Below are 25,058 nucleotides of genomic sequence, written 5' to 3'. Positions count from 1 at the left end.
TGAGCATCAAACATAGAGAACTGTTCAGATTTCAACTGCCTTCTTTGTACTGCAAACCAAATTTGCAGTTTCACTAGCAGCCCATATAAAAAGAAACTGACTACTCATTTTGATATGTTGTTTCATTATTTATTTTTCACTAATCAGTATGGGGCTAAATCCTGTATCAAAAGAACAATAGCATATCAAACATAACTTAATTCTGTTTTGTATAACTATTGTTCTTTTCTTTTATTTATTTACTTATTTTTTATCATCAGAGCAACGCATTGTCTAGAAAAAAGGGAACCATACAAGGAAAGAGGGATTTAATAAGAAAATTATATCCATTAAAAAAAAAAAAGTACCAAAAAAATACTAACTGCATTAGAACATCTGAGTAATAAGTTAACATGATTTCGTATTCAAGTTGGCTGTTCATAACATCATTTTGTAACCAAAATAGGCAAGATAACTTACAATGAAAAAAAGATCCTACTAGGGATATGCATTGTTTCACTGCTGAAAAGACCTGAGGGGATCAGTAGGGTCAATCTCTGCTATGAGCGGGAGATCAACGGGTAAAGTTTCAAGACTCAATCCTGTCTCTCTCAGCTTGCAAATCACTTCCTCAAACACAACCCTGTTGCCAAGTTCAGTCAGGTGCAAACCATCTCTGCATTCATACAATAAGGGTATATCATAAATCACTATCATACACTTGACTTTTTACTTGTACAGGCAACAAGTTCACCCAACCAACTTAGCTAGTTATACCACATGCCAAGTTCGGAAATAAAAAAAGGTCATCATAAATATTTTGAATAAAAAATTAAACCTAGAAGAATATTTTTCAATTTCATATGGTTAAATGAACCACTAAATGTAATCAAATATTAGACCAAAGCAGAAAGAAAAAATAAATAAACCTTCAGGATAAGCCATCTAGCATCCAGATATTCTATAAAATCTTCAAATATCTTCCATTTATATTGCAATCTTCAATAATTAAAAGAAATCTACATGACTAGATAATCAATGCAACTAAAATTGACTAGCGAATCTGCAGTTGAAGCCGGTCTTGCCAAAGCTCTTTAACCGGTTCCTCAAGGACAGGAAAGATGGATCAGATTACAGTCCTATCAGTGCAAACATTTGGCTTTCTACTAAAAGGAGGAACACGCAGCCTGAATGGGGAAATGGAGAGAAGGTACCCAGCTTAAAGGGGCATACAAGTCAGGGGAGTCAAGGAACTATTCATACGTTGTTGAATAGAAATAAAGAATGCCAATCTTTGAAGTGAGCTCCAGTCGACTCAAACATTTGAGTGGCTAGCCTTTTGAGGGCTAATTCCTTCCTTTTCACTAATGTTTGCTCTGGTTAGGTTCTGGAAATTCATTTATTTTGTTCTGGAATGCATATTGCTGTCTTGACCTTCGGGTTAGGACCCCTCTCTGGAATTTGAGCTATAGTAGTTTCTGTTCAGGGGATATGCCCCTAGCTAAATATTCCGCTTAATAAGTACCTTAGATAAATCTTTTGCCAAAATTTGATAAGTACCTTAGATAAATCTTTCGCCAGTCAGGATTCTGTTGCATTTTGTTCCAAAGATCCAGCACTGGGAGCCCACATTCTCCAGCGACGGATACACATGCCTTGGCATAAGCACCAGCAGCCTCATTTGTCCTCTCTGGCAAACCCAATTGATTTTCAATGAAAGGGTATCTGCATTGTTTTAGTTCACAAAATCAATCATATTTCTCTCTTATCTGATAATTGCACATGATCTTAAAAGGTCAATCATCATGCATTGTTAAAAAAAGGGTTACAGGCCATGAAAGCCTTAAATCAAAGAAATATATGTATATGTAAAATAATAAATTAATTTGAATATAAAGGTGTGTATATAGAACTTTACAAAAGCCGTCCAGCTTCGTCGATGGGTGGAGGAGTTATGAGGAGAAGCTCAGTTGTTGGCCATCGCTTCTGCAACCCAAACCAAAATTAACACATAACATCAGCAAAGAAAATTAGCACACGTGGAATTGAATTTGTTAAAGAACAAAGGAAGTTCTTTTAAGTGAGATGACTGCAGTTTACAAGTACTTTTTTCACATACATATATACTAACAAAAGTTTAAAGAAAACAGATTAATAGGCTTTGTATTTGTAAAGGAAAAATGATTTAAACGTTGAAGTATGAACAAAATAGTTTAAATACATGTTGGGTTGCATGGAACTGGTGCTTTGGAATTGGAATTTGTTCAATTCCAATTCCAAGGCATCAATTCCATGCCACCGAACATTGCGTCCGTCCAAGTAAAAACTTCTTAAGGTCCTCATGCATCAAGAGTACTATCCTCAATTGTTAAACACAACGCCTCCCAGAATAAAATTTTAATTGTACTTAACAACTGATATAAGGACTTGTGCATTTATAATATGCGAAAGAACTGCAAATGATGAGAGTTGTACATGATTAACTGTTGTAATAAAATTACAATAAAATTCATGGAATGAGTAAACCTATTTTATATTGTGCAATGTCAAATTATGACGTGAAACATAAAATAGAAAAAAAAACATTCGATTCACCCCTCAAAGCTTACTTTATCTGCCACTAAATGACATGCAAGCAACAAAGCAATTCCTGCATATTCAGGAATTATTCTGCACATTTATCTGTCATATTATGCTCCCTTACTTTATTCTAATTTCTAACTACTCAAAAAGAAATTCAGTAATCTATACAAAGCCAACCAAGTTATGAGTAATGTCGTACTTTCGAACTTAAAAAAACCATGGTCAGGGGCCATAATTACATACCAACTTGTGGGTCCAAAGTTGTCTTGTTTTGTAGAAGAAATCTATATATGATTGATAAGAATATGAATGTTTAATATGGGCATTTAAAATGTTGATGTAACGTTACCAGTTGGAACCCATAATGGTGTTCAAACAGAAAATGACACAGCGCATAAAGCAGTCTAAGAGCCACAAAATCAAAGGGCGAATGGTATATGTAAGGTGTGTGTGTGTGAGTACTTACACAATATATTAAAAAATAAAAATAAGAAAAAGGTGCCCGCCCAAGTGGGAAAAAATAACGTCGTGCTGTTAAAAATAAATAAATAAATAAAATTGGGAAAACAATAACAGTGACAACTGGGCCTCACGCGCACTTTGAATGGTACTAACTCTTCCTTAAAGGTGTTCTATTGGGACCATTTGCCCAATACAATTAAAAGGGCATCCACAATCCACACCCAACTTCACTAAATTCTTTCCCTCGAATATTTTTGACAACCGTTAGCTCAATACAAATTGAAGGCCAAGGCAAAATGTGTTGTTTTTTTGTTATTAATATAAAAGAATATGAATTATTATCCTTAATTTTATCTTTTAGTTTCTGTCTAATTTTTATTGATCAGACATAAAAAGAGAGAAAATACATAAATAGTGACACCACACAAAATAAATTATGGAGCCCTGTACAGGCATTATACAATTTGTCTACAGTTTGATCTCCTCACTTCCTTCCTAGGAAAGAGAGGTTATACCATTGAATTAAACAGGATTAGATATGAACTGATCTGTTAATGAATAATTATGTTGGCTCGATTAAAGTTTGGTTCACTACAACAATACGTGATTGGACTTGTTAGCCTCGTGAATATGTTTATAAACACGAGTTCAAACACAACCTCAAGATAAAGATTATTAAAGGGAAAAAGAAATTATAAAATCCAAACAATCCTAATAAATGATCCGTGTTTATCAGCCCATGTAACTACTGGTATAGAATGATTTTCCAAACTTTTTCATTTGTGTCCGTGTGAGAGAGGACTATACACACGTGTGGGTTACCTTGAGAAAGGAGACAATGGCTTTGAGATTGAGCTTATACTCGTCAACGGGCACGTGTTGGAAAGCAGAGCATCTATCGGGAAGGCAAGCGTCATTTGCGCCGAAGAACACCGTCACCGCCAGAGGCACGGCACCACCACCACTCCCAGCCTCCTCCTCGGCCTCTGCCGGAAACACCCTCTCCACCACCCGTAGGGCCCACCTCGTATTGTACCCACTATACCCTCTAAGAACTACATCAACCTGATCACAACAAATCCATAATTTCAACAATATCATCAACCACCACCCAATATCAGAACAATCACAAACATGTAACCCACATTTCATACACACACACGTATATATATAGAGAGAGAGGAAGTTAGGTTAATACCATGCGAGAGAAGTGATGGGCGAGAGAAGCACCCCAGCCACCATCACCAAAGGACTCTTCAGTGATGGAATCTCCAAACAGATAAATCTTTCGTCTCATTTTTTTTTTTTTTTTTTTTCGTTTTTGAGAAATCTGTAGTGGGTTCTAACTTGATGATCGATGATGATCTTAATTTCTTTTACAGTATAATTCAACTTGGAGTGGACAAGCTTCACATGGCAGGCTATGTAAAATTAAACCTGCAAAAAAGACTGAAACTCTCAGCTTCTGATTCTGAAATCTGAAACTTTATGTATTGCCCCTTTCGCTATTACAAATGACACATCCAAGTAGTTAATTTTTTTCACAAAAGCTGCACCATTATATACATATATAGATATTATATATATATATATATACCCATTTAATGCATCCCAAGAAAAGCTGATTTTCTAGAGAGAGAAAGAGTGGGAGAGAGAGAAAATTATTTTGTTTCTTCTACGGCTTAATTTGGCACTCCAACACACTAAGCAAGGCAGGCTGGTGCTAAGACATTTACGTGTTTGTTTCCCAGAGTGACCCAGCAATTGCATTCCCAAAGGAAAATACATTGTTCAAGGACGTGAATAGCCTTTGCACTCTACTGTAATTACGAAACTACCACTTTTGACACTGGGGTCCACTGTCGTGTTAATTGACTTTTACATTAAATTGTCTGTAGAATCAATTCTTCCATCTACTTCCTATATCGCTATCCGAAACAGAGAGGGGAAGCAGAGTGGTACGAATCAAAATGAATGAATTCGCCGCCCTTTGGTTCTCGTTTCGTGGGGTCTTAATAACCCACGGGGAGAGGTGTAGCCATCATGATTGTGGCCTATCATACGCCACTGCATTAATGCTCCAAGGGGTATTTTCGTCAAACCAAAAAAAAAAAAGTTAAACAAGATGGGATACAAAATTTATGAAATATAAACACTCAATAAAATATATTTATTTTACAAAATATATCACTGGTATAATACGTTTTGTTGAAATATAATAATATGTTTATTAATTTATTTGGAGAATATATATAATCTTGTATCAATATTACATTCTCCATTTAATATTGTTAAGATCACATAATCTCACATTAATTCAAATTGAAGATTTTTTCCTCTAACCCAATAATCTCAGTTTGGATTCACCCATCTATCCTTCCAAATTACACTCATAAACTATATTGGGCTCCCAATCTAATCCTTACAATTGTCTAAAATATATTCATTAACGATGTATTTAGATTTTGGACATTAAAATTTTTGAATGCTAACATGAATATCCAAAACAAAATTTAATATTTACATATAAATTTATAGAGAGTCGAAACCTGACACTTTAAACTTTACCGGAAGCTATCGAAGAAGCATCTGACATATAACTTAAATTAGGTATGGATTAAGAATTTTTTTTTTTTGTTTAATTGACAAGAAACGCAGACACCTACTTATCTATACGAGAACTTAAACTCTCATCTTTCTCTAAAAGGTAGATGATATAACATAACGTTCTTGACATCTTTTTTCCCAAATTCTCACTACCAACTGAGTTATTGAAGCATCTGACATATAACTTAAATTAGTTTGGATTAAGAAAAGATTTTTATCTACCTCATATACTTAAACAGTTTTCAAAAAATAATTATTTAACAGTGATATAAATAATTAATCACGTCAAATTCGATATTAATTCGAGAATTTCTTTTTGGTTCCTATCATTACTCTTAAGAAAAACACTTTCTTTTTTTTTTTTTTTTTTTTTTTTAATATTGACAAGAAACGCAGATACTTATTTATCTATATGAGAATTTAAACTCTCATCTTTTTCTAAAAGGTAGATGAGATATTATAACGTTCTTGACACTTTTTTTTTCTTCCAAATTCTCACTATCCACTTTAAAAAATATAAAAAAAATCACTAAATCACAAAAAGTTTGACATGAATTTTAACTATAGATATTTCATATATCATCATTATTGTTAGAAAGAGGCCAAAGAAAATAATAATTATTGGTGCATGCGTTCCACGCCAAATCATTAAGAGTGGTTATAAGGTGTGCTAAGCATACCAATATTAAAAAGTTCCTACGAATGCCGTGGTCCATCTTGTAACATATAATTATAACTACTATTCAAAGATTTTCTTGCTTTAACTAAAAAAATCTTTTACGAAGAACCTTTGGGAAATAATCAACTTTACAAAATCCAACCAGCCCAACCTCAAAATTCTGATTTGACTGGGATAAACAATTCACAATGATAATTAAGATTCCTGGGATTTCGGGCTCCTCTGTGAGGATCATTAAATATAAACTTTAGATACAGATCTGCAATAAAATATTATATATATATATATATATATATTTTTTTTTTTTTCAACACAAATCCCCAAACAAAGCTCCTCCAACAGAAGCAGCAACCGAGGATCCAACAGGCTCAAAAAAAAAAAAAAAAAAAAAATCTATCTACATATTTTATGAGCTATTCTGTTACCGGGTCTTGAAACCCTATTCAATGAGAAATCCTCTCCATGCTGAAAAAGATTTTATGCAGAAGAGCAATATAATACTTCTGCATAAAATTTGTTCAGGAATAATAATTTTTACTTTGAGCAAATCATTATATGTTTCATTTGTATCTTTATTAAATAGAAGCAAAATTTTGTAATTGTAAGTTTATTTAATAATTGATATATAATTTTTTTTAATTCATTTTTAAGTTCATAATATTATATTATGAGTTTAAAAAATAATTATCTATTACAAAGTAATAAAATGATTTTATTTTTCTTTTTATTCAAATTTAATGTCTAATTAATTATGTAAGTGTATATATGAAAGTTTGAGTCAAAATTTTATATCTAATGTAACAAGAGTATATATAATTTAGTAAGTGTATAAATGAAATATTTAGTTACATAGAACTTGAATAGAAAAAAATTTCATAAGTAGGACTTACTGATCCTAAATTTTTTTATTAAGATTAATTTGTCTTCAATGAAAAAAGTAGGACTTGATGATAATTTTTTTTCATTCAAAATAAATCTAAAACCACAAATATGTGGAACTCAAGTTAACCAACCACAACATGATTAATTTGGCACTATGTTTTCATCTTTAGATTGCTACTAAAGCACAAGTAGTTTCAATTTATACTTTAGAGAAAAAAAATTATGCAGTCAAATTTATGGTTGGAAGGTCAAAACGATTGCTTTTTTATTAAACTAGTCACCACTATTGAAAATAATGATGAATATTGGATTTTTGAGTTTGTCATGTTCTCAAGTCAAATTCCCAAACAAATGCATCAACTAACTATTTTTGTTAAAAACCTAATTTCTTATATTACTTTAGGGAAAGAGAAAAAAAGAAATAGGTTCTGCTAATTGACGGCTTAAAAGGTGTAAATGATCATTGGATGGTGATATGAACTCTTTCCTTTTTTACGATAAGATGTAAACTGTTCAAGACTTATACTCTTTGTGTAGGTAAATGTTTGTGTGTTGCTTTAGCTTTAATTAAAAATAAAAAATAAAGTTCACAAGTGGAACGAAATAGAAATAAGTAGGGATGTCACATTAGTTTTCATTGTATTTTGATGGTTAGTTTTGTAATGATGAGCATTGTGATTCTAATATTTAATCTATTGGGGTTTTGTGCGTATTTCGTTATCACATTAGACGACAATTTATCAGGGTTCATGAAAGCATAAACCATTGGCTCCACTTAGGTCTTGGGGCTAAAATAAAATTTATTATAATCTTGATCTGGATTGATGCAAGACCTAAAGTTTCCAATTTATAAAGCTAATTCTTCTACTAATATGCAGGTTACGTTTCGACACATTATAGGTACGTGTGACCATCATTAGACGTTGTGTCCACTTTATGAATAATTAAATAATGTTGTACAAAGGAAATTGGAAGTTGTTTTCCAATCCCAACAAAGAACAAATTTCTAAATGCCCAGTGTGGACACATTGTGCTAAACCAATATATATATATTTATTTATTTGCTTTTTAATTGGTACTCATTATACACTTAGGTCTTCGTTAAGGTTTGAATCCTAACACTTTTTTGAGAAGTATGAGTTTGGAATCGCTAAACTACTGATCCGTTGATAGAATCCATTTCAATGTAATGACCAAGTTCAACCAATAATACTAAAGTGATAGATATATAAATGCACATCTTTCCCTAATTAGGGATGTTTGGTTTAGTTTTATGAGGTTTTTTTTTTTAAATAAAAACTAAAAGTTTGTATAAAAATTTACTTGCTTGTCAGTTTTTGATAATTATTTTTTGAAAATTCAGTTAAAAAATGATATGTTTTTAAAGAAGTGTCTTTTATAATTTTTTAAAAGCAATTGCTTATTTTTTCAGTTTTAGAACTATTTTTTGAGTGACAAATTAAGCAAATTTTTTAATTTTTTAAAATAATATTTATTGCAAAAATTAACGGAAAAAGAAAACAAAAAGGTTATTAATATACATACATTTACGAACTTGAGTCACGTTGGATTTCACTATAATAAAGACTAAAATAAAATTACAGATTCAAAATAATTTTTCAGAGTCCCTCATTATTCTCCTATAAAAAGTAGGACTGCACAGTGAAGACGTGATAAGATGTACAATATTATCTGACTTCAAACTTTCAATCCATTTTAAGGTTGTGATTTTTGTCATTTTCTTCTTATTAATTTATTATTTTTAGTTTTTAACTAAAAAAATAAAAATTATTATTTTTAGTACACATAACAAATTGAAGTAGGGAATACTGCATAAGATAGTGTAGAAAAGCACTTGGTCGCATGCTTCTGTCCACTGTCCCTTCTATCCACCATAATTCTTAGACCATATTGATCAATAATAAAATAACATAGGTTTTTCATATAAGTGGTTGGTGGGTGCATGATTCGCGGTCACGATGTCTGTTGTAATATTACTTAGGATTGTAGTGTAACGGATTCAGACGAATATTAATATAAATCAGTTGAATCGGCCGGATGTGTAACGGTATTTTAGACCTTTGAAAAAAAATTATGAACCGACCGATACGTCATGTATCAGAAATATAGCGAATCATGATTGGTGGCTTTATATTGCATATATTGAATATATATTACACAAACATTCGTCGTAGCCACATCAGCTTAATTCAAAATTTTAGCTCGTGTAGATAAAAATTGATTCATGAATCATGGTAATTAGAATTTAGAATTAATTACATTCACATTCCTTGAGATTTGTCTTATCCACACATATATGAAAGTAAATCTATTTTTGAAGAACAATGACATCCCCAAACATATATGAAAGTAAATCTATTTTTGAAGAACAATGACACCCTCTGTCAGATATTTCTAATTTTTTTTTTGTTGTTAGAGTGATAAAGCCTAGGATGGTCATAATATCTTATTCCATTCAGTAGATTGATCCATAATAAGGAACTGTGTTGAGTATGGGCTTATATTGGAACTTCCATTGTGTGAAGTATTTGGAAAGATCTGGATTAATCACTTCCCGTATGGGCTTATATGGGGGCTAAAAATCAAAATCACTTTCGATCAATATTTGCCTTTTGGTCAATGGAGTATTACATTATTGATTATTAATCATGATTCACGCGATCATTTTATTTATTTACTAGTTATTTAAACATCGCATTGCGACAGTGTGGTAAACGAAAATAAATCAATAAATAAGAGAAAGAAAACAAAATAGGAACAACTGTTTGTCTGTCATCAATTTTTTCCAAATAGTTAGTGCGTCTTCAAATTTTAAATTGAAATTCTGGTATCTAGTAGGAGTAATAAATTAGTACCAATCACATGTTAATGTCCCCGTATTTGTTAACATATGGCATGATAAAATTTTAAAAAAAAATAAATCACAAACTAAGAAACACAAAATTAATTTTTCCAAAAAAAGGAAAAATAAATTAAAATTAATGAAATTATTAACACTACTCAAACACAACACAAAATGAGTGAATTTGGGTTTAATTTAATCGTGTTTGTATCTATCAGAATCAGAGACGAATTTATGTGCATGTGGGGTCAAAAATGACTTAAACGTGTTTTGTCGTGTTGTGTTAAGTCTTGATTTATTTAGTAAATTAATTAGACGTATTATATCATATTATCCATGTAACAATCGTATTTTGTTCGTATTAAAATTTCTTAACATAAATTATTATAATGTCGTATTTGTGGCAACACATAAAATAAAATATTCATAGTCTGACCCGACACGTCAATACCAACTTGACCCTAATTACTAGTGAGAGGGGTTTGGGAAATTATAGTTAGTGAGGGTGGAAGTGGGGGAATATGACGTGGGATGTTGGTGGGGTGGTGGGTCAACGGATTCTATTATTGTGGTTGTGGATTGGGCTTTGTATAAACGTACCCAACAACCATATTTCTTATTTATTGGGTATTCTTTTTCCCTCACACGTCATGTCCTCTATTACTCTAATCCTAAACAATCAAAGAAAAGAAAGAGCGAGAAAGAGAGAGAATAAAAATTACCCAAAAAAGAAAAAAGAGAGAGGAGAGTAGTAGCAGCAGCAGCAGCCATGTGCAATTGTTGTGGTGAGGAGTGCGAGTGTCACCCTTTGGGCTTTCTTTTGGGCCTTCCCTTCGCCTTCCTTTCCCTCATCCTCTCCGTCATCGGAATCATCATCTGGATCGTCGGGTTCGTCCTCCTTTCTCTCTCTCTCTCTCTCTCTCTATATATATATACATATTTATTTATAGGTTATGATTAATATGGAGGAAGGTTAATTTGTATATGTGAATAGTGAAGAAATTAAGTGGGATTGATTTTGGGAATTGTGATGTGCAGGTTGGCGTTGACTTGCATATGCCCGTGCTGCTTGTGCGTGACGGTGATAGTAGAGATGGCACTGTGTATGATCAAGGCTCCTATTCATGTCATCAAGTGGTTCACTGATCAGATACCTTGTTAAATTTCATCCTTCTTTTTTCCTACTTTGTACTTTTGGATTTACTTAAACTTCTGAGAGAGCTCACATGAATTATTCAATTATTTTTGTTATTCGTATGTCTATTTCTTTAACTAATCATAATTGATCTTTTTATATGTTCATCCTTGAAAAGGATTTTTTCACATGAATTATTCAATTTTTTTTTTCCTTATTTTTATGCTTATTTCTTTAGCCTGATCGTAATGGTTTAAAATAAATTATATCCAAGTTTTTTTTTTTTTAGTCGATAAAAACTTTGGTTGGATTGTGTAGAGAAACGTTTTGAGAGCAATTACTTAACAATTATGAGATGTAAATACACATTCAAATTGTCAAATGTTCAGTTTTTTTTCACTCTCTCTCTCTCTCTCTCTCAATTAATAGGCCCTAAATTTTGTTGTCAAAATATCTACTCTATATATATATTTTCGGAAATAAAAATAAAATATGTTGAAATAACAAAATAGTGACAATAATGAAATAAATAAGTAAAAACAAAAAATAGAAACAGAAGAATGTTCCTTCCTATTTTAGGAGTGGGCCGAGGGTTACAACTTGAGCTCAGATCTACAAACAATTATTGACTAGTGTGCCACTCTTAAAACTGGGCCGGCCCATACGAATCTGGGACCATTGAAAGAGGAATACGCTTGGCATATCCAATTGTGTCCATTTTTTCAACTATAAGTATTTTAGTAAAATTAAAATAAAACTTGACAAAAGGAAAAGATAAACAGGCATTAATTTGGTTTCACAAGCCGAGATGGAAGGAATAATGTGATTAAAATATGAGCAATATTTATATTTTACGTGATATCATCATCTTCAAACTATGCAATTACAGTCGTTTTATTTAATGGCTAACAAATTATTATTTTTTTTTTTCAAGACAAAAGAACCAATAAAATTATGGTTATCTAGATATTATTATCATAACAATTGCAATATATATTTTTTTTCTGGTACTTGATGGACTTCACCGAGATTGCTGAGATGATTGTTTAACTGTACTTGCACATATTTTAAGAAGCTTTTAATGTTAAGGTGACGATTATGTGATGTTTGTTTACTAAAGAGTTGGTTGTAGTTGACGAATTTTTAAAAATGGTGATGCCTCGTCTGTTATTGTCTGTCTGTTGTGATTTGTATTCTACTTTTGATCAAGTTGGGCAAGTGTTTGTCCAAGTGGGTTTCAATTTTGGTCTCTTTATTACTACTAACTTATTGTTTGACCAACTCAACCAAACTTTCTAACTAAAAAAAAACTCAACCAAACTTTTATCAATACTGTACAGTACCAAGAAATAATGTGAATGAGGTAAAAGTTATTTTTTAATAGGATAAAAATTATTTCTTTTAGCTACTCACCCTTATGTATTTCAATATAAAAATAACCATCAGTAAAATAATTAAAAAGAATAAAAAAATCGAATCGACCTATTTTAATTGAATAAAAACCCTCTCTTTCATTGATTCTCAACTCTCTCCACAGTTTTTCTTCTTCTTCACTCTCTCTTTTTGCATTGCTTCCCAAACCCATCCCTCCTCTCCCTCTACTGTTCTTTTTCTTCTCACCTTCATGGGACATCATCAATCAATGAGCGAGAAGTTTGGGATATGTTTGGTGTTTCTTCCATCAATCATTCGGATCTACGCCGTATATTAACAGATTATGGTTTTGAGGGTCATCCATTACGAAAGGACCTTCCTCTGAGTGGATATGTGGAAGTACGCTAAGATGATCCAGAGAAACTGTGTGGTTTTTGAACCCATTTTGATGACCCAAGAATTCTGTTAACCTTTGGGAACAGCATAGTGACGAACAATGAAGAATCATCATAGGTCCAATCTAGAGGTCAGAAAATTTGAATGCACTTCTATGAAAAAAAAAAAAAAAAAAGAATTTCACGGGAATTGTCTTGATCGTCGGATATAAGTGAGAAAAAAATATAAAGAAAAGTGATGAAAAAGAGAAATAAAAGAGAAATGGTAAAGAAGAAAAACAAAGGAGAGAAGAGGGTCTGGGTTTGGGAATACATGAGAGAAAGACAAAAAGAGAAAGGGTTTTTACTCAATTAGACTGGGTAGATTCAACTTTTTTTAATTTTTTTTAATTTATTATTTTACTGATTTTGTTATTAGAACTGATGTGGTATTTTTTTATTGGAACTCATGAAAGATGAGTAAGGTGAACTATTTACCAGTAAGTAACTAATCATTGTCATTTAACAATATACAACCCAAATGTAGGTTTAAAATTAAAGTTTATAGAAAAATAGTTAAAAGTTTAAAATAAATTAGTTTTAATTCCAATTCCAAACCACAAATTCGTATTCGCAAACATTAGTGATGCCTCTGTGTTTAGGCCCTGTTTCTTGTTATTGTTCTGTTCTGCTGCGGAGCCAACATTTTGTTTGAAATGTTGGGGAAAAAGATGAATTTTTAAAGAATTTTTAAAGAAAATAAAGGTTTGCTGAGTGTCAGAACAGAAGAGACGGACTTCTCAAAAACCACAACTTTTTCTCCTCCTTTTACTTCTCCTCCTAATAAAGCAGTGTCAACGTTTCTCTCTCCTTCCCCTTCTAGTAAAGCAGTATCAACGTCCCTCTGTTTCTCTCTCTAGAAATGACAGTGACGATGTTGAGATCCGTCGTTGAAGCAGCTCTGAGAAGAGCACCTACATCGTCAAGCTCTTCTTCTAATCAGCTCCTTCGCCGCCGATGTTACTCCTCCGACTCCAACCCTGAACGCAAGGTCGCCGTCTTGGGCGCCGCCGGCGGAATCGGCCAGCCCTTGTCCCTTCTCATGAAGCTCAACCAACTTGTCTCTTCCCTTTCTCTCTACGATATCGCCGGCACCCCTGGCGTCGCCGCCGATGTCAGCCACATCAACACCCGCTCCCAAGTATCCATCCATCTCTTTCACTTACATTACCAAACTCTTCTCTCTCTGTGTAGTCTGTACTTGTATATGTGAGTATATGAAAAATTTATATATAATTTTTTTTTTTGGTTTTTGATAGGTTAAGGGGTACGTGGGAGAGGATCAGCTAGGGCAGGCCTTGGAGGGAGCCGATGTCGTGATCATACCGGCCGGTGTGCCCAGGAAGCCCGGCATGACTCGTGACGATCTCTTCAACATCAATGCCAGCATTGTCAAGTCTCTATGTACTGCCATCGCCAAGTTCTGTCCCAATGTGAGTCCATTTCTAGTTTTATTTTTGCCTTCTATTTTTCATGATTTCACCTGACCAAGGCTTCTCTTTTGAAATGTTTTTACATTTATATGTACCTGTGTAATACTCAATTCAGCAAATATTTTTTTCCAACTTTTGTGATCAATCCTGTTTCATCATTATACTTTATCTAAGGCTGCAATCTCAGTTTAACCATGTTTATTTATTTTTCTTTCTCAATTTATCTGATATCTCCCCAATTGTTATTGCTTTAACTATATTATGAATATATTTATTTCTAATTTGACTCCCCTGCTAATGTATTCAGTTATTATGAATAGATAACTTGACTGCTAATGTAAAAGTTTTGTTACGACTTTTAACATGTGCTTGTCAATAGGTACATAAATTTGTTTCTTTGGTATGTATAATATGTATGTGTTTGTATTTTTGGTAAGTTTCAGAAATATTTGAACTTCATGATTTAATTAGGCACTGGTGACTATGATAAGCAATCCAGTGAATTCAACAGTGCCGATTGCGGCAGAGGTGTTTAAGAAGGCTGGGACTTATGATGAGAAGAAGCTATTTGGTGTGACTACACTTGATGTGGTTAGGGCTAAAACTTTCTATGCTGGGAAGGAAAACGTTCCAGTGGCTGGTACATCCCATTTTTTGCTCTGAATGGTTATTTTAAATTCATTTTCCTGTTCTGTTTGTTTACTGGATAAAAGTAGGAAAAGAAAATCCATTTAGACTATATTCAGTCCTAGAAATTAACATGGTCCAATGCAAATACTTTAAACAGTACAGTTAAAGATAACTGCAACCATATTCATAAAATGGTATCATTCAAGTATGAGGACACTACTTTTCTTGTATTACTAATGAACCTAATCACATCATTGTGCTTAGTTGAGCTGATTCATTTTTTAAAAAATAATAAGCTAAATTAGCAAATTAGAAAATGATGAAGTTTAGGAAGTCATTTTTTTTTTCTTTCTTTATTTATTTTTGTTAGTTTTCCTTGCAACCAAACTGATGGTTAAAGAAAGATGCATCTTCCCATAAGAATGCGTCTCTCAACTTCAAAATTCTGCCTGTGTTTGTACTTCAGAAGTGAATGTACCTGTGGTTGGTGGTCATGCTGGCATAACAATTCTCCCCCTATTTTCACAAGTATGGTTTCGTCTTTCTTTCTCTCTTGATTTCACTTTATATTCTGACCTGAATGAGATGAGACTGGGACTCTTTTGTAAAAGTTCAGTCGATTACTAGTTCAAGCATTCTGATATTCACATCGTCATTGGTGAATAATGTTTTAGGCCACACCAACATCCAATTTATCAGAGGAAGATATTGCTGCTCTTACTAAGAGAACCCAGGATGGGGGGACAGAGGTCGTGGAAGCAAAGGCTGGAAAGGGATCCGCTACATTATCTATGGCGTGAGTGAGAATAGCAATTTCATTTCACATTTTTATTTTTCAAAATACTGTTGTTCTAAATTAAACAATAAATTGTGTACTATATTTGAGCTGTTTGCTGTAGCTTGATGTAGTTTGGACAATTAAAAGTTGAATTTTTAAGTAGCCATTTGGAGTTTGTGAAACCTGCTTTGCTGAGCATATTTTATATGGTATCAAACTTACGTCTAAAGTGTTTTAGCATCCGAATGTGGACCTTTATGCAGCATCTTACATGCAAGATTATGAATGGTTCTTTAGAATTAGCTTTAGAGCATTTTATTTAAATGTGAGCTGAAGCTTGTTTTCAGTGAAAGTTTTTATGATTGTTGTCATTATGTTTGTGTTGCAATTATTACATTATACCTGTGAGAGATTTGATGTTTAGAGGTTATATTGATGGACTAACTGATATGAATCTGATTTCAAGTGAAAATAAGTTGCAAAAATAAGTCATTACATATCTAGGTTTAAATAATACTCCCTCCGTCCCAAAATAAGTGTCCTACTTTCCTTTTTTGGCTGTCCCAAAATTAGTGTCATAGTTCAAAATCCAATACACTATTTTTTGAATATTCCTAATATACCCTTTGTCTTGAAATTATAAAAGTAATTAAAACTTCTAAAAAAAGCTATTGTGGATCCCACAATTCAAATTTGAAAGCTCATTGCATTAAGTGGTTGGGTCAAGACAAACTACTTTTGTACCGTACTCATAAATTGCTACAAGGGCATATTAGGAAATTTATCTCATACTACTATAAAAAAAAATCATAAAAAATAACACTCTTAAAAAGTTGTATTCCCCAAAAACGACACTCTTTGCGGGATGGAGGGAGTAATATTTTTCATCTGAGGAAGATCCATTTACTGTTAGACATTCTGTGGAAAGTTTAGCTTAATGTAAAAATCGTTGTGTAGAAGTTGTAGATATCCATCAAATGTTGAAGAGGCATGATTAGTTTGCCATAATCAGTTTATAAGGCAAAGCTACAAATTTATGGGTTCTCATGATTATCTGGTCAATGGGCAATGAAAGAAATCCCATGGTCTAGCTGACGATTCCCCTACTACAAGGGTGCATGCCATGGTTTATATGGAAATTTGAGTTAATTTGCAATAAAAATATACAATAAAAGGGTTTTATGGAAACTACATGTAGGGTACTTGTATCGTGATGAAGATACTATTCTTTTACCCTTACTTTTGATTTTCCTGTATTATATTAATTTTCCTATTCTATATTAAATAAGTTTACTATTAATCTTGTTGTGCAAGTTGAACTTATTGCACTCTCCTTGTGTTTTGTTCTAATAAGAATGAGTTGGAATTTCCTTCATTTTTTTTTTTTTTCCTTTTCATTTTCTTTCATATTATATCTTTGTTCTAAAGTTGTTGATGATGTTCTCTGCAATCATAGAAGTGAATCATGATTGAATTGGAGATTAATAGCCATGTATTTTGCAGTTATGCTGGAGCCATTTTTGCTGATGCTTGCTTGAAAGGGCTTAATGGAGTACCAGATATAATCGAATGCTCTTTTGTTCAATCAAGCATTACTGAATTGCCTTTCTTTGCCTCTAAGGTGAGTAATTTGAACTTGTTGATTTTCATGTCATTGGGATATATATGATATGTTATGTGAGCAGCTTGGAAAGTACCAGTGAATTTAGTTGGATTATTTACCTGATTATTTTGTATTTTTATAGCCTTCATTGCTACCATTAAATTTTAATTGAATTATCATTGACATGCTTGTAATGTTGATATTGACATTCATCCTTCCGTATGGGTGTCGATATAATCCAGTAATGACATAAGTGGTGCTAACTGGATACTACTTGATTTTGGATTGTTTTAAATGTGTGTTTTGATCATTACTTGTTTTACATCTGACTTTGTAAGAAACTTACCTCTGATCATGTCCTAAAGGGATTTTTATTTATTTATTTTAACTTGTCCTAAAGGGAATTGGCCGAACCTTGTTTTCCAATAGTTCTTTGATGTTTATAAGAATTTTATATCCTGTTGAAAAGTCTTGTCTTGTTTGTAAATGTTATGGAGGTGTACTCTTAGGGAGTTGAGCTCTCTATTACTGAAGCTGATGCACAAGTCAAATTTATGTTAGTATAGTATATCTATCTATGGTTTCAACTATCTCCTGTCGGACATGTTGTCTTTTTAGATATTAATTACACCTATTGCAATTTCAGTCAAAGGTTTATTGGAAAGATTGTTTAGTGGATATGTCCCTGTGACTGCATTCCGACTCATCGTTGGTTTAGACCATTAGGCTCTAGTATAGTTCTAGATGTATGTGTATGTGCATCCATTGCAAAGATATGCATGTGTGACTGTGTACTTATATTTCTATGAGTATAATATATATATATATATATATATATATATATATATATATATATATATAGATCATATATATCTATCTACAGTTGTGACACCTCACTTTCTTGTGGCTCGGAGGTTGTAGTACCTAAATATCTCAGATTATCCAATATTTTAATTTCCACCCTAAACATTTCATGTTAGTTCATTCCTTTTATGATGGCAGAGGTTGACCAGCTCATTACAACCTACCCATGTGTAATGATTACAATGTGTCTTCACTTGCAATGTTCCGGTGGTTGAATCAAGTCGGCTTAGGTTGCAGTTTCACAGGTCACAGGTTTATATAGCAGGCTGGTCTTGTCTGCCTCTTAGAACAATGTCTAATTATCTTTTGGATGACATAGTGCAATAGAAATTGGTACTTGGTAGAATACTTGTTTTCTTCCTGTGTACCTTGAATTCTATTCTCTGGTATCCTGTTTCCTTGAACACTTGCAATCCTGCATAATGAATGCCCTGAGTTCTAATTGTTTGATTAAATTCAAGTATCAGATGTTCTGACACGTTTGTGAACATTTTGATGCAACAGGTAAGGCTTGGAAAGAATGGGGTGGAGGAAGTCCTTGGACTGGGTACCCTATCAGACTACGAGAAACAAGGTCTTGGAAATCTCATCCCTGAGCTCAAATCTTCAATAGAGAAGGGAATCAAATTTGCCAATCAGTAGCTAGACTAATCTTATTATCTTACTATGATTGTTGGGGTGCTAATCCCCTATTGCTCTTTCTGTTTGAAGTCATTGCAATTTTGCTTCTGCAGAAGAGAAATCATATATTTACGAAATGTTTTGCCCGCCTGTCAGAGATGAGAACTAGGGCATTATTGACTCTTGAGATCCAATTAATAAGTTTCACTGTCTTGTAATAGTTCTTCTAATAAGCTACACAACCATTTTTTGTCCTTAGTTGGACTTGAATCTTTGACCTTCTAGAGATACCACTAGGCTACAACAATACAACTGCTGGTGTTATTTTTATGCTTGCAGGGTTATTTTTCGATGTATCCAACAAATTGAAGTTCTAAATTGAATGGGATATTAAGTGCAGTTGGTGAAGTTTTTATTGATGCTTTAAAAGCACTTTTGGGGTAGTTGATTTTCTTAGATGAAAGATAGGACCCTCCTTTTCTTTGGTTGTTTTAATGAGGTGAAAACTTCAAACCATAACAGAAATGGATTATGATACTACATCATTGAAGCCTGATGTATGATTTTAGTTTCTACAAGGAAGGTGCTTATCTGAAGCTAAGCCAATGTGTGCATCTACTCAAAATGGTTAATGGTGGAACACTTGACGTGTGATGGATCACAGACGTCCGGTGTGTTATAGCACTGTGCTATAAATGCACCAAATCTTCTCACTTGCGTTACTCCCTTTCGCTTGTAAGGAAGTTTTTAGTGAAGAATTTAATGCAATTAACCAGACGAAGGAATGAGTATTCCATTACCATTTCTCTCCGATTATGTCGGTTGTTTTTTATATTTCATTGCTACCTTCTGCTCTCAACGTTCAAACGGCCTAACGTCAGAAGGATGATGCTTTGAAACTTATTATGTGGGTAGAAACACGCCTTGTAACTCCAAGCCTATACAACACATTTATGATCCCAGATTGGGGAAGAAAAGGAGCAAGAGAAGAGGTGAGAATGGGATTCTTCGCGTGAGCGGCATAGATAACAAACTTTTGGGAAGTGAAGTTAGGTTGTCTTGGAACAGAGCTACTCCAAATGAGGAGATAAGTGGCCTAACAAGAGGCCTGAGCTGCCATACTTTGTTTGTTATTAGGCAACAGTTCCCCAATATGTGGGATGGTGATTAATACAGTTATTTCCAAGATTTTTGACGCCTTCTGATTTGTTTGGATGCTGTTTGGATCGTGTATGCTCATCAAATATGCTGTAGCTGTGTGTTTTGCTGTTGCAGTTTGGTGTTTTAATGAATTCCTCTTTTGCTCTTACTTGTTTATTGTTATTTTGGTTGGAGTGGTTGTCTTTATGTTTTGTTCTTTTTGTTTCTAGTATTTCTCTCCTTAAAATGTTATGATGGTTTGCTAGCTCTTGGTTTTGGTTGCTCTCATATTAATAAACTTTATTATATATCAAACCAGAACAAAAATCAAGGCACATGGAAAGAGTAACATTGAACCTTTCTTGAGCACAATTCAGTCAATTCCGATTAAGGCTTTTACATAAAGAATGAAAATATAAAACGAACACACAAATTTTAATAACATACCATGTATATTCCCAGATTAAGAGAACCATACTAATTAACAAATAGTTTACCCTTTTGGTGAAGCAAAATGAACAATGGACATCAAACATGTCAAAAGTGAACAAACATATTAACAGAGGAAACTCGAATGAAACTGAGTTGCATGCATGCTGAATTTAGGAGTCCCAAATGGGGCCAAAGGCAGGAATTCCCGCATCCTTGCATGCATTGACAACGTCTCTGCTCCCTTCCGGATTGCTGGTAACAATCACAACTTGTGCTCCCCATCTTTTGGCAGCATCAACACTCATCTGAGAGACGTTAGGCCGGCCAAGCACCGCGGTGTCATGGACAATCACTTTCTCCTTAGGGTGCCCACTCATCATCTCTTTGATTTCCTTTCCAAAGTTCTGTTCAATCCCTTTGGCCACCCAAAGCACGCAACCATCAGCCGAACATGGCTGCAACAGGAATGACAGGAACACACATATGCCTGAACCCGTCGCCACCAACAAAACCCTGTCGTACATGTTGGTAAGATAAGGCAAGCCCGCGAAGTGCACCTGTCGAACCCATAGGTGGCTTGGTGGGTTGGAGACCAAGGACTTTGTGAAGTCACCAACTGCACCAGCCAACATCATGTGCTCTTGCTTATCATCAGAAATGATGCCAAAGGCGTGCCATTCTGAGAAGGGCGACGGACTAATCCTGCCCAATATACCGGATTTCACTCCTCCTTCGAACTTGATTATGGAGGCATGGCCGGAAGGAGCAGAGACCTTAACCGGGACACGTCTCACAGTCACCCATGGAATGATAATTAGTACTGTAATGGCAAGTGTAAACCAAAACTCCTGGTGTTTAACCAACCTAGAACCAAAATGGTCCCTGTAGGATTTAGTCATGGGATCATAGGATATTTTGAGGATGATAACCGCCCAAAGGAGTATAAGAGCTGTCCAACCAGCAAAACGATGAGTCCTTTCGAATACATTATGATGGAGATGTCGAACAAGAGGGAATGCTGCCAAGGAAGATAGGCAGAGAAGGGAGAGAATGGCGGAGGCAACGCCAATGATCTCAGGTGAAGTGTTCTCTCTGTCATGGAGAGTAAGGACTAAGGCATAGATAAGCCATGCTATTGATGACACACCACAACCACTATGTATCCCACCAAGAGACTGTAAGAGGGATGTGGTGGCTGTCTTGATTCTTAGAGGCACACATGACCAACCCAAGACGTTCACTGCGAGCCAGAACACAACTCGCAAGAAAGCCTCACTTCGACAGAGTGTCAAAGCAAAAATGTTGGCAAGGGAGAAAAGGACAGCTTTGCGCTTGGCGTAAGAGAAGTGTCCATTTGCTGCAACCACCAAGGCAGTGATGTTTAAAGCCAAGCAAACTACAAAGAGTCACTTGTAGACAGTGAACAAGCCTTGATCAAGCAATATAACAGACAGTCTTGACTCTTTTGGCTTAGTAGGCTTGGAAGGTGGTTGTTCACGCTTGCTACAAGCCGGTGGAAGAGGAGGTTCCGAAACTTGCTTGTTCAGTCCCTCATCTTCTTGGCCTTCTTCTAAGGACTCCAAACTGTGGTCAACTTCCTCGTCATCCTCAATCTCCAAGTCACAGAAATGGTTCCTGGCACGACTAGTGGACCTTTGTATCGCATCTCCAGATGGGAAAACCTTGGAAAAGCTTCCCCAAGGAAGCCAAGATTTTTTGTTGCCACCGTGCTGATTAATGGACTGTGTTGGAATGGCGAATGTATCTAAATGAGGTTTGATCTCAAACGCAACACCTCTACAGCTCGATAACCTATCAATTCTTTTCTGGGGCTCCATGGTTGATTGATTCTCTCTCAAGACCACAACACTAGCTAGTAATTAAAATGTACCAGAGCTTGAGAGAGCTTGTTCTCTGGTGGCATAAGAAGGTGAGTATTTATAAGCATGTGTAATGTGTATGTACGAAGTGCACGTAGCTGGCACATGGTAATTTTTCTTTGACTAACTCAAATAGGTTCATTGACCTCCATTTTGCGTGTACGTGTGTTGTGTGAGGTTTTTATTATTATTAATTTAGAGTATAGTAAAATTAATTGCATAAACGGCTCTTTATATTCACCGAACAATCAAGTAGACTTAGTCAAGAAACGGTTGTTTGCGTGATAAATTGTGTCATTGCTTTATAACTTTTATCGCCAACCATTTTGATTTCTCCGAATGCATTTTGATAATCATACGAATTTTACATATTTTCATCAACTTAATTGAATGTGAAGTTGAACAGATCGCAAGGTAATTCCGTGATCTTCAAACACCTACTTTTAATTAGTACGGCAAATTTTGCATGAATCAAAACGTATTAGGCAGCCACCTCAATAGTGACGTGGACTGGAGCCGACTGTTCAGCACGGTTCCAAGGAAAGTCGGCCAATAGTGAGACAAAAGGAGAAAATCTAGGGAGATATATTTCAGCCATTTTATTGATAAATCAAAACGTATTAGGCAGCCACCTCAATAGTGACGTGGACTGGAGCCGACTGTTCAGCACGGTTCCAAGGAAAGTCGGCCAATAGTGAGGCAAAAGGAGAAAATCTAGGGAGATATATTTCAGCCATTTTATTGATAAGATTGTTGCTAAATATATTTACAGAGATTTGAATCAATTCGAAAAACTAGAGATTTAGTCACAATAAATAACTAAATCCCTTATTGTGACTAAATCTCTAACACTTTGTTTGGAATGCTGGATTTTATGAGATTTGGATTTGAAAATAGGATAACTAAATATCTACAAAGTAGGAATTTAGTTGAAGAAGGAGAAGGAAGGTCGTTGAAGGTGGCAACCGTGATATGGGCAAAGCTAAACAAGGCAATTGACATTTACGAGTATTCAATAATGTGTTTAAAGGGAAATATTACAGCTATCCGAATATAGAAGTTGCTAAAAATTAGCAAACTGTATAGCAACAAGAGTTGATCAAGTCAAATGAATTAGTAGATGACCGAGAAGGGTATTCGGCTAAGGAAACTGAAAGCATCGATATTGAAGGCAAAGTACACTGGATTTGACTCAGTTTGAATTTTGAGGAGAAAGAATCAAGGCAGAGAGATATTTCAGTAAGAAATAAAAATAGATTTGTTGATTTAGAACTTCTATAAATAAGAAAGTTGTAATCCTATTCCAATTTGTCTAGTACCAACCACAAATCAGTATAAATCAAAAATTCATCAAATGACTCAACGTAATCTTATTTTTAATTATTTTATCCAAATGGCAAATTTCATTCGAAGAATATAAGTTCCAATAACTTATCATTCTTTTTGCAATGCTTAATTATATTATTTACAATTATTTACAATTTATTCTTTATTTTCTGCAAACGAATTCAAATGACAAATCTTTGATCAAATTCATGTTAATTTAATTCGGCCTGTTCTATTCCATTGCACCATTACTTTTCAATCCATTTCATTTCAACCATCTTTATTTTAAAGTCAATTTAAATTTAGCTAGTTCATTTAAATTACTTTACTTTTCATTACATTTTTATTTCCTTTAAACACCTTAGATAAAAAGTCATTGCACCAAGGCAAAAAAGAACCTTACTAGAAGTTCTTACTAGTCTCTCTCCCACACATTCACATGAGAGTCGGTCATCGGAAAAAGGGACTGGCTGGTGTTCGAATCAATATTTGGAGTGTTTTAAACAAATACTCTGACACGTCCGCAAGAGTCCATCGACCGGCGTAAAACCAAAAAACCGTGCGAACAGATACATAGTACGTATCTTCTATTTGATAAATGCTTGTTTGTTATTCAAATGGTTAACACTTACTTCTACGTACTTCGAATATGAACTTGCATGAATACCTTCAAACACTTGTAAATTGGGACGGCAATTTTGGCATACATTTACATCAATATGGATATATACATATTGTCTTCTGTATGATAAATGTTTGTTGTTCAAATGGTTAAGAATTTTATATATTCTAAAAAGGAGTATCATCATGGATATGTTACAAGGAGTCACCTTTTAAACAAAAGTCGTGATTTTTTTTTTTATTAAATATGTGACTTTACCCGATTGGTGGGGCATGTTTCACTGGTTCATGGATTAATCGGGCAAAAGCTCTGGACACCTTTGTTAAAAAAAAATAAAATAAATGTAATTATTTTTTTTTCCAAATAAAATGAGTTATTTACATGGATCAATTAACCATATTTTTATTAAACATGACTGACAAAAAAATTATTTTGAATTCTATTTACACAGATTAATTAACTGTAACGAACCAAGAAAATAATAAATAAAAAAATAAATAAAAATTTCGCCATGACCTCTATAGATTAACTCTTAGTACGACCTGCTGAAATACATATAAAATGTAATGGTCTCACTTGGTCTCAAAACTAATCTATCATGTCCCAATGCACAATGTAATAATATACAACATCCCCAAAATCAACACATAAATATAAAATGTCCCGTTTCTCCATCTTTTCTAAACAAGGAATCACTTTAATTACATTAAGTTACAGTCCATGAAATATAT

General features: G+C 33.9%; 3 protein-coding genes and 1 pseudogene across 5 annotated transcripts; 2 read left to right on the top strand and 2 right to left on the bottom strand.

Moving 5' to 3' along the window:
- Nucleotides 1-344: 344 nt before the first annotated feature.
- On the bottom strand, nt 345-4,775 carry LOC132315381 (GDSL esterase/lipase At5g45920). Of its 2 annotated transcripts, XM_059813892.1 has the most exons (6): nt 4,622-4,775; nt 4,223-4,461; nt 3,847-4,089; nt 1,898-1,965; nt 1,540-1,704; nt 345-655 (listed from the first exon to the last, which is right to left on the bottom strand). In XM_059813892.1, the coding sequence occupies exons 2-6, from the start codon at nt 4,319-4,321 to the stop codon at nt 496-498; spliced, it is 735 nt and encodes a 244-aa protein (XP_059669875.1). In that variant the 5' UTR covers nt 4,322-4,461; nt 4,622-4,775; the 3' UTR covers nt 345-495. The 2 variants fall into 2 exon arrangements, with proteins under 2 accessions (XP_059669875.1, XP_059669876.1); XM_059813893.1 differs by lacking the exon at nt 4,622-4,775 and having other exon boundaries at nt 4,223-4,615.
- Nucleotides 4,776-10,679: 5,904 nt separating this feature from the next.
- On the top strand, nt 10,680-11,351 carry LOC132315365 (signaling peptide TAXIMIN 1-like). Its single transcript, XM_059813891.1, has 2 exons — nt 10,680-10,943; nt 11,094-11,351. Exons 1-2 carry the CDS (start codon nt 10,825-10,827, stop codon nt 11,215-11,217), a joined length of 243 nt encoding a protein of 80 aa, XP_059669874.1. The 5' UTR covers nt 10,680-10,824; the 3' UTR covers nt 11,218-11,351.
- Nucleotides 11,352-13,582: 2,231 nt separating this feature from the next.
- Nucleotides 13,583-19,335, top strand: LOC132315339 (malate dehydrogenase, mitochondrial-like). Of its 2 annotated transcripts, none has more exons than XM_059813889.1 (7): nt 13,583-14,139; nt 14,258-14,431; nt 14,903-15,071; nt 15,483-15,589; nt 15,736-15,857; nt 17,343-17,460; nt 18,811-19,335. In XM_059813889.1, the coding sequence occupies exons 1-7, from the start codon at nt 13,861-13,863 to the stop codon at nt 18,946-18,948; spliced, it is 1,107 nt and encodes a 368-aa protein (XP_059669872.1). In that variant the 5' UTR covers nt 13,583-13,860; the 3' UTR covers nt 18,949-19,335. The 2 variants fall into 2 exon arrangements, with proteins under 2 accessions (XP_059669872.1, XP_059669873.1); XM_059813890.1 differs by having other exon boundaries at nt 13,590-14,139; nt 15,528-15,589.
- Nucleotides 19,336-20,669: 1,334 nt separating this feature from the next.
- LOC132281100 (adenylate-forming reductase 03009-like) lies at nt 20,670-22,337 on the bottom strand (annotated as a pseudogene).
- Nucleotides 22,338-25,058: the final 2,721 nt, after the last annotated feature.

Source organism: Cornus florida, unplaced genomic scaffold (assembly GCF_030987335.1).
Source record: "Cornus florida cultivar Cherokee Brave unplaced genomic scaffold, ASM3098733v1 CherokeeBrave_3.0.0_Hap2_Chr01, whole genome shotgun sequence".
Lineage (NCBI taxonomy): Eukaryota > Viridiplantae > Streptophyta > Magnoliopsida > Cornales > Cornaceae > Cornus > Cornus florida.
This window is presented reverse-complemented; position numbering and strand designations above follow the sequence as displayed.

Bases quoted from the DNA above. Each gene is read 5' to 3' on its own strand.
- LOC132315381 (XM_059813892.1), bottom strand. From the start codon at position 4,321: ATGAGACGAAAGATTTATCTGTTTGGAGATTCCATCACTGAAGAGTCC. The intron at 4,090-4,222 runs GTATTAACCTAA...TGTTGTGATCAG, and splicing joins CCCATCACTTCTCTCGCATG to GTTGATGTAGTTCTTAGAGG. The intron at 656-1,539 runs GTACTTATCAAA...GTATGAATGCAG, and splicing joins TGGCGAAAGATTTATCTAAG to AGATGGTTTGCACCTGACTG.
- LOC132315365 (XM_059813891.1), top strand. From the start codon at position 10,825: ATGTGCAATTGTTGTGGTGAGGAGTGCGAGTGTCACCCTTTGGGCTTT. The intron at 10,944-11,093 runs GTTCGTCCTCCT...TGTGATGTGCAG, and splicing joins ATCATCATCTGGATCGTCGG to GTTGGCGTTGACTTGCATAT.
- LOC132315339 (XM_059813889.1), top strand. From the start codon at position 13,861: ATGACAGTGACGATGTTGAGATCCGTCGTTGAAGCAGCTCTGAGAAGA. The intron at 14,140-14,257 runs GTATCCATCCAT...GGTTTTTGATAG, and splicing joins ACATCAACACCCGCTCCCAA to GTTAAGGGGTACGTGGGAGA. The intron at 15,072-15,482 runs GTACATCCCATT...TCTTCCCATAAG, and splicing joins GGAAAACGTTCCAGTGGCTG to AATGCGTCTCTCAACTTCAA.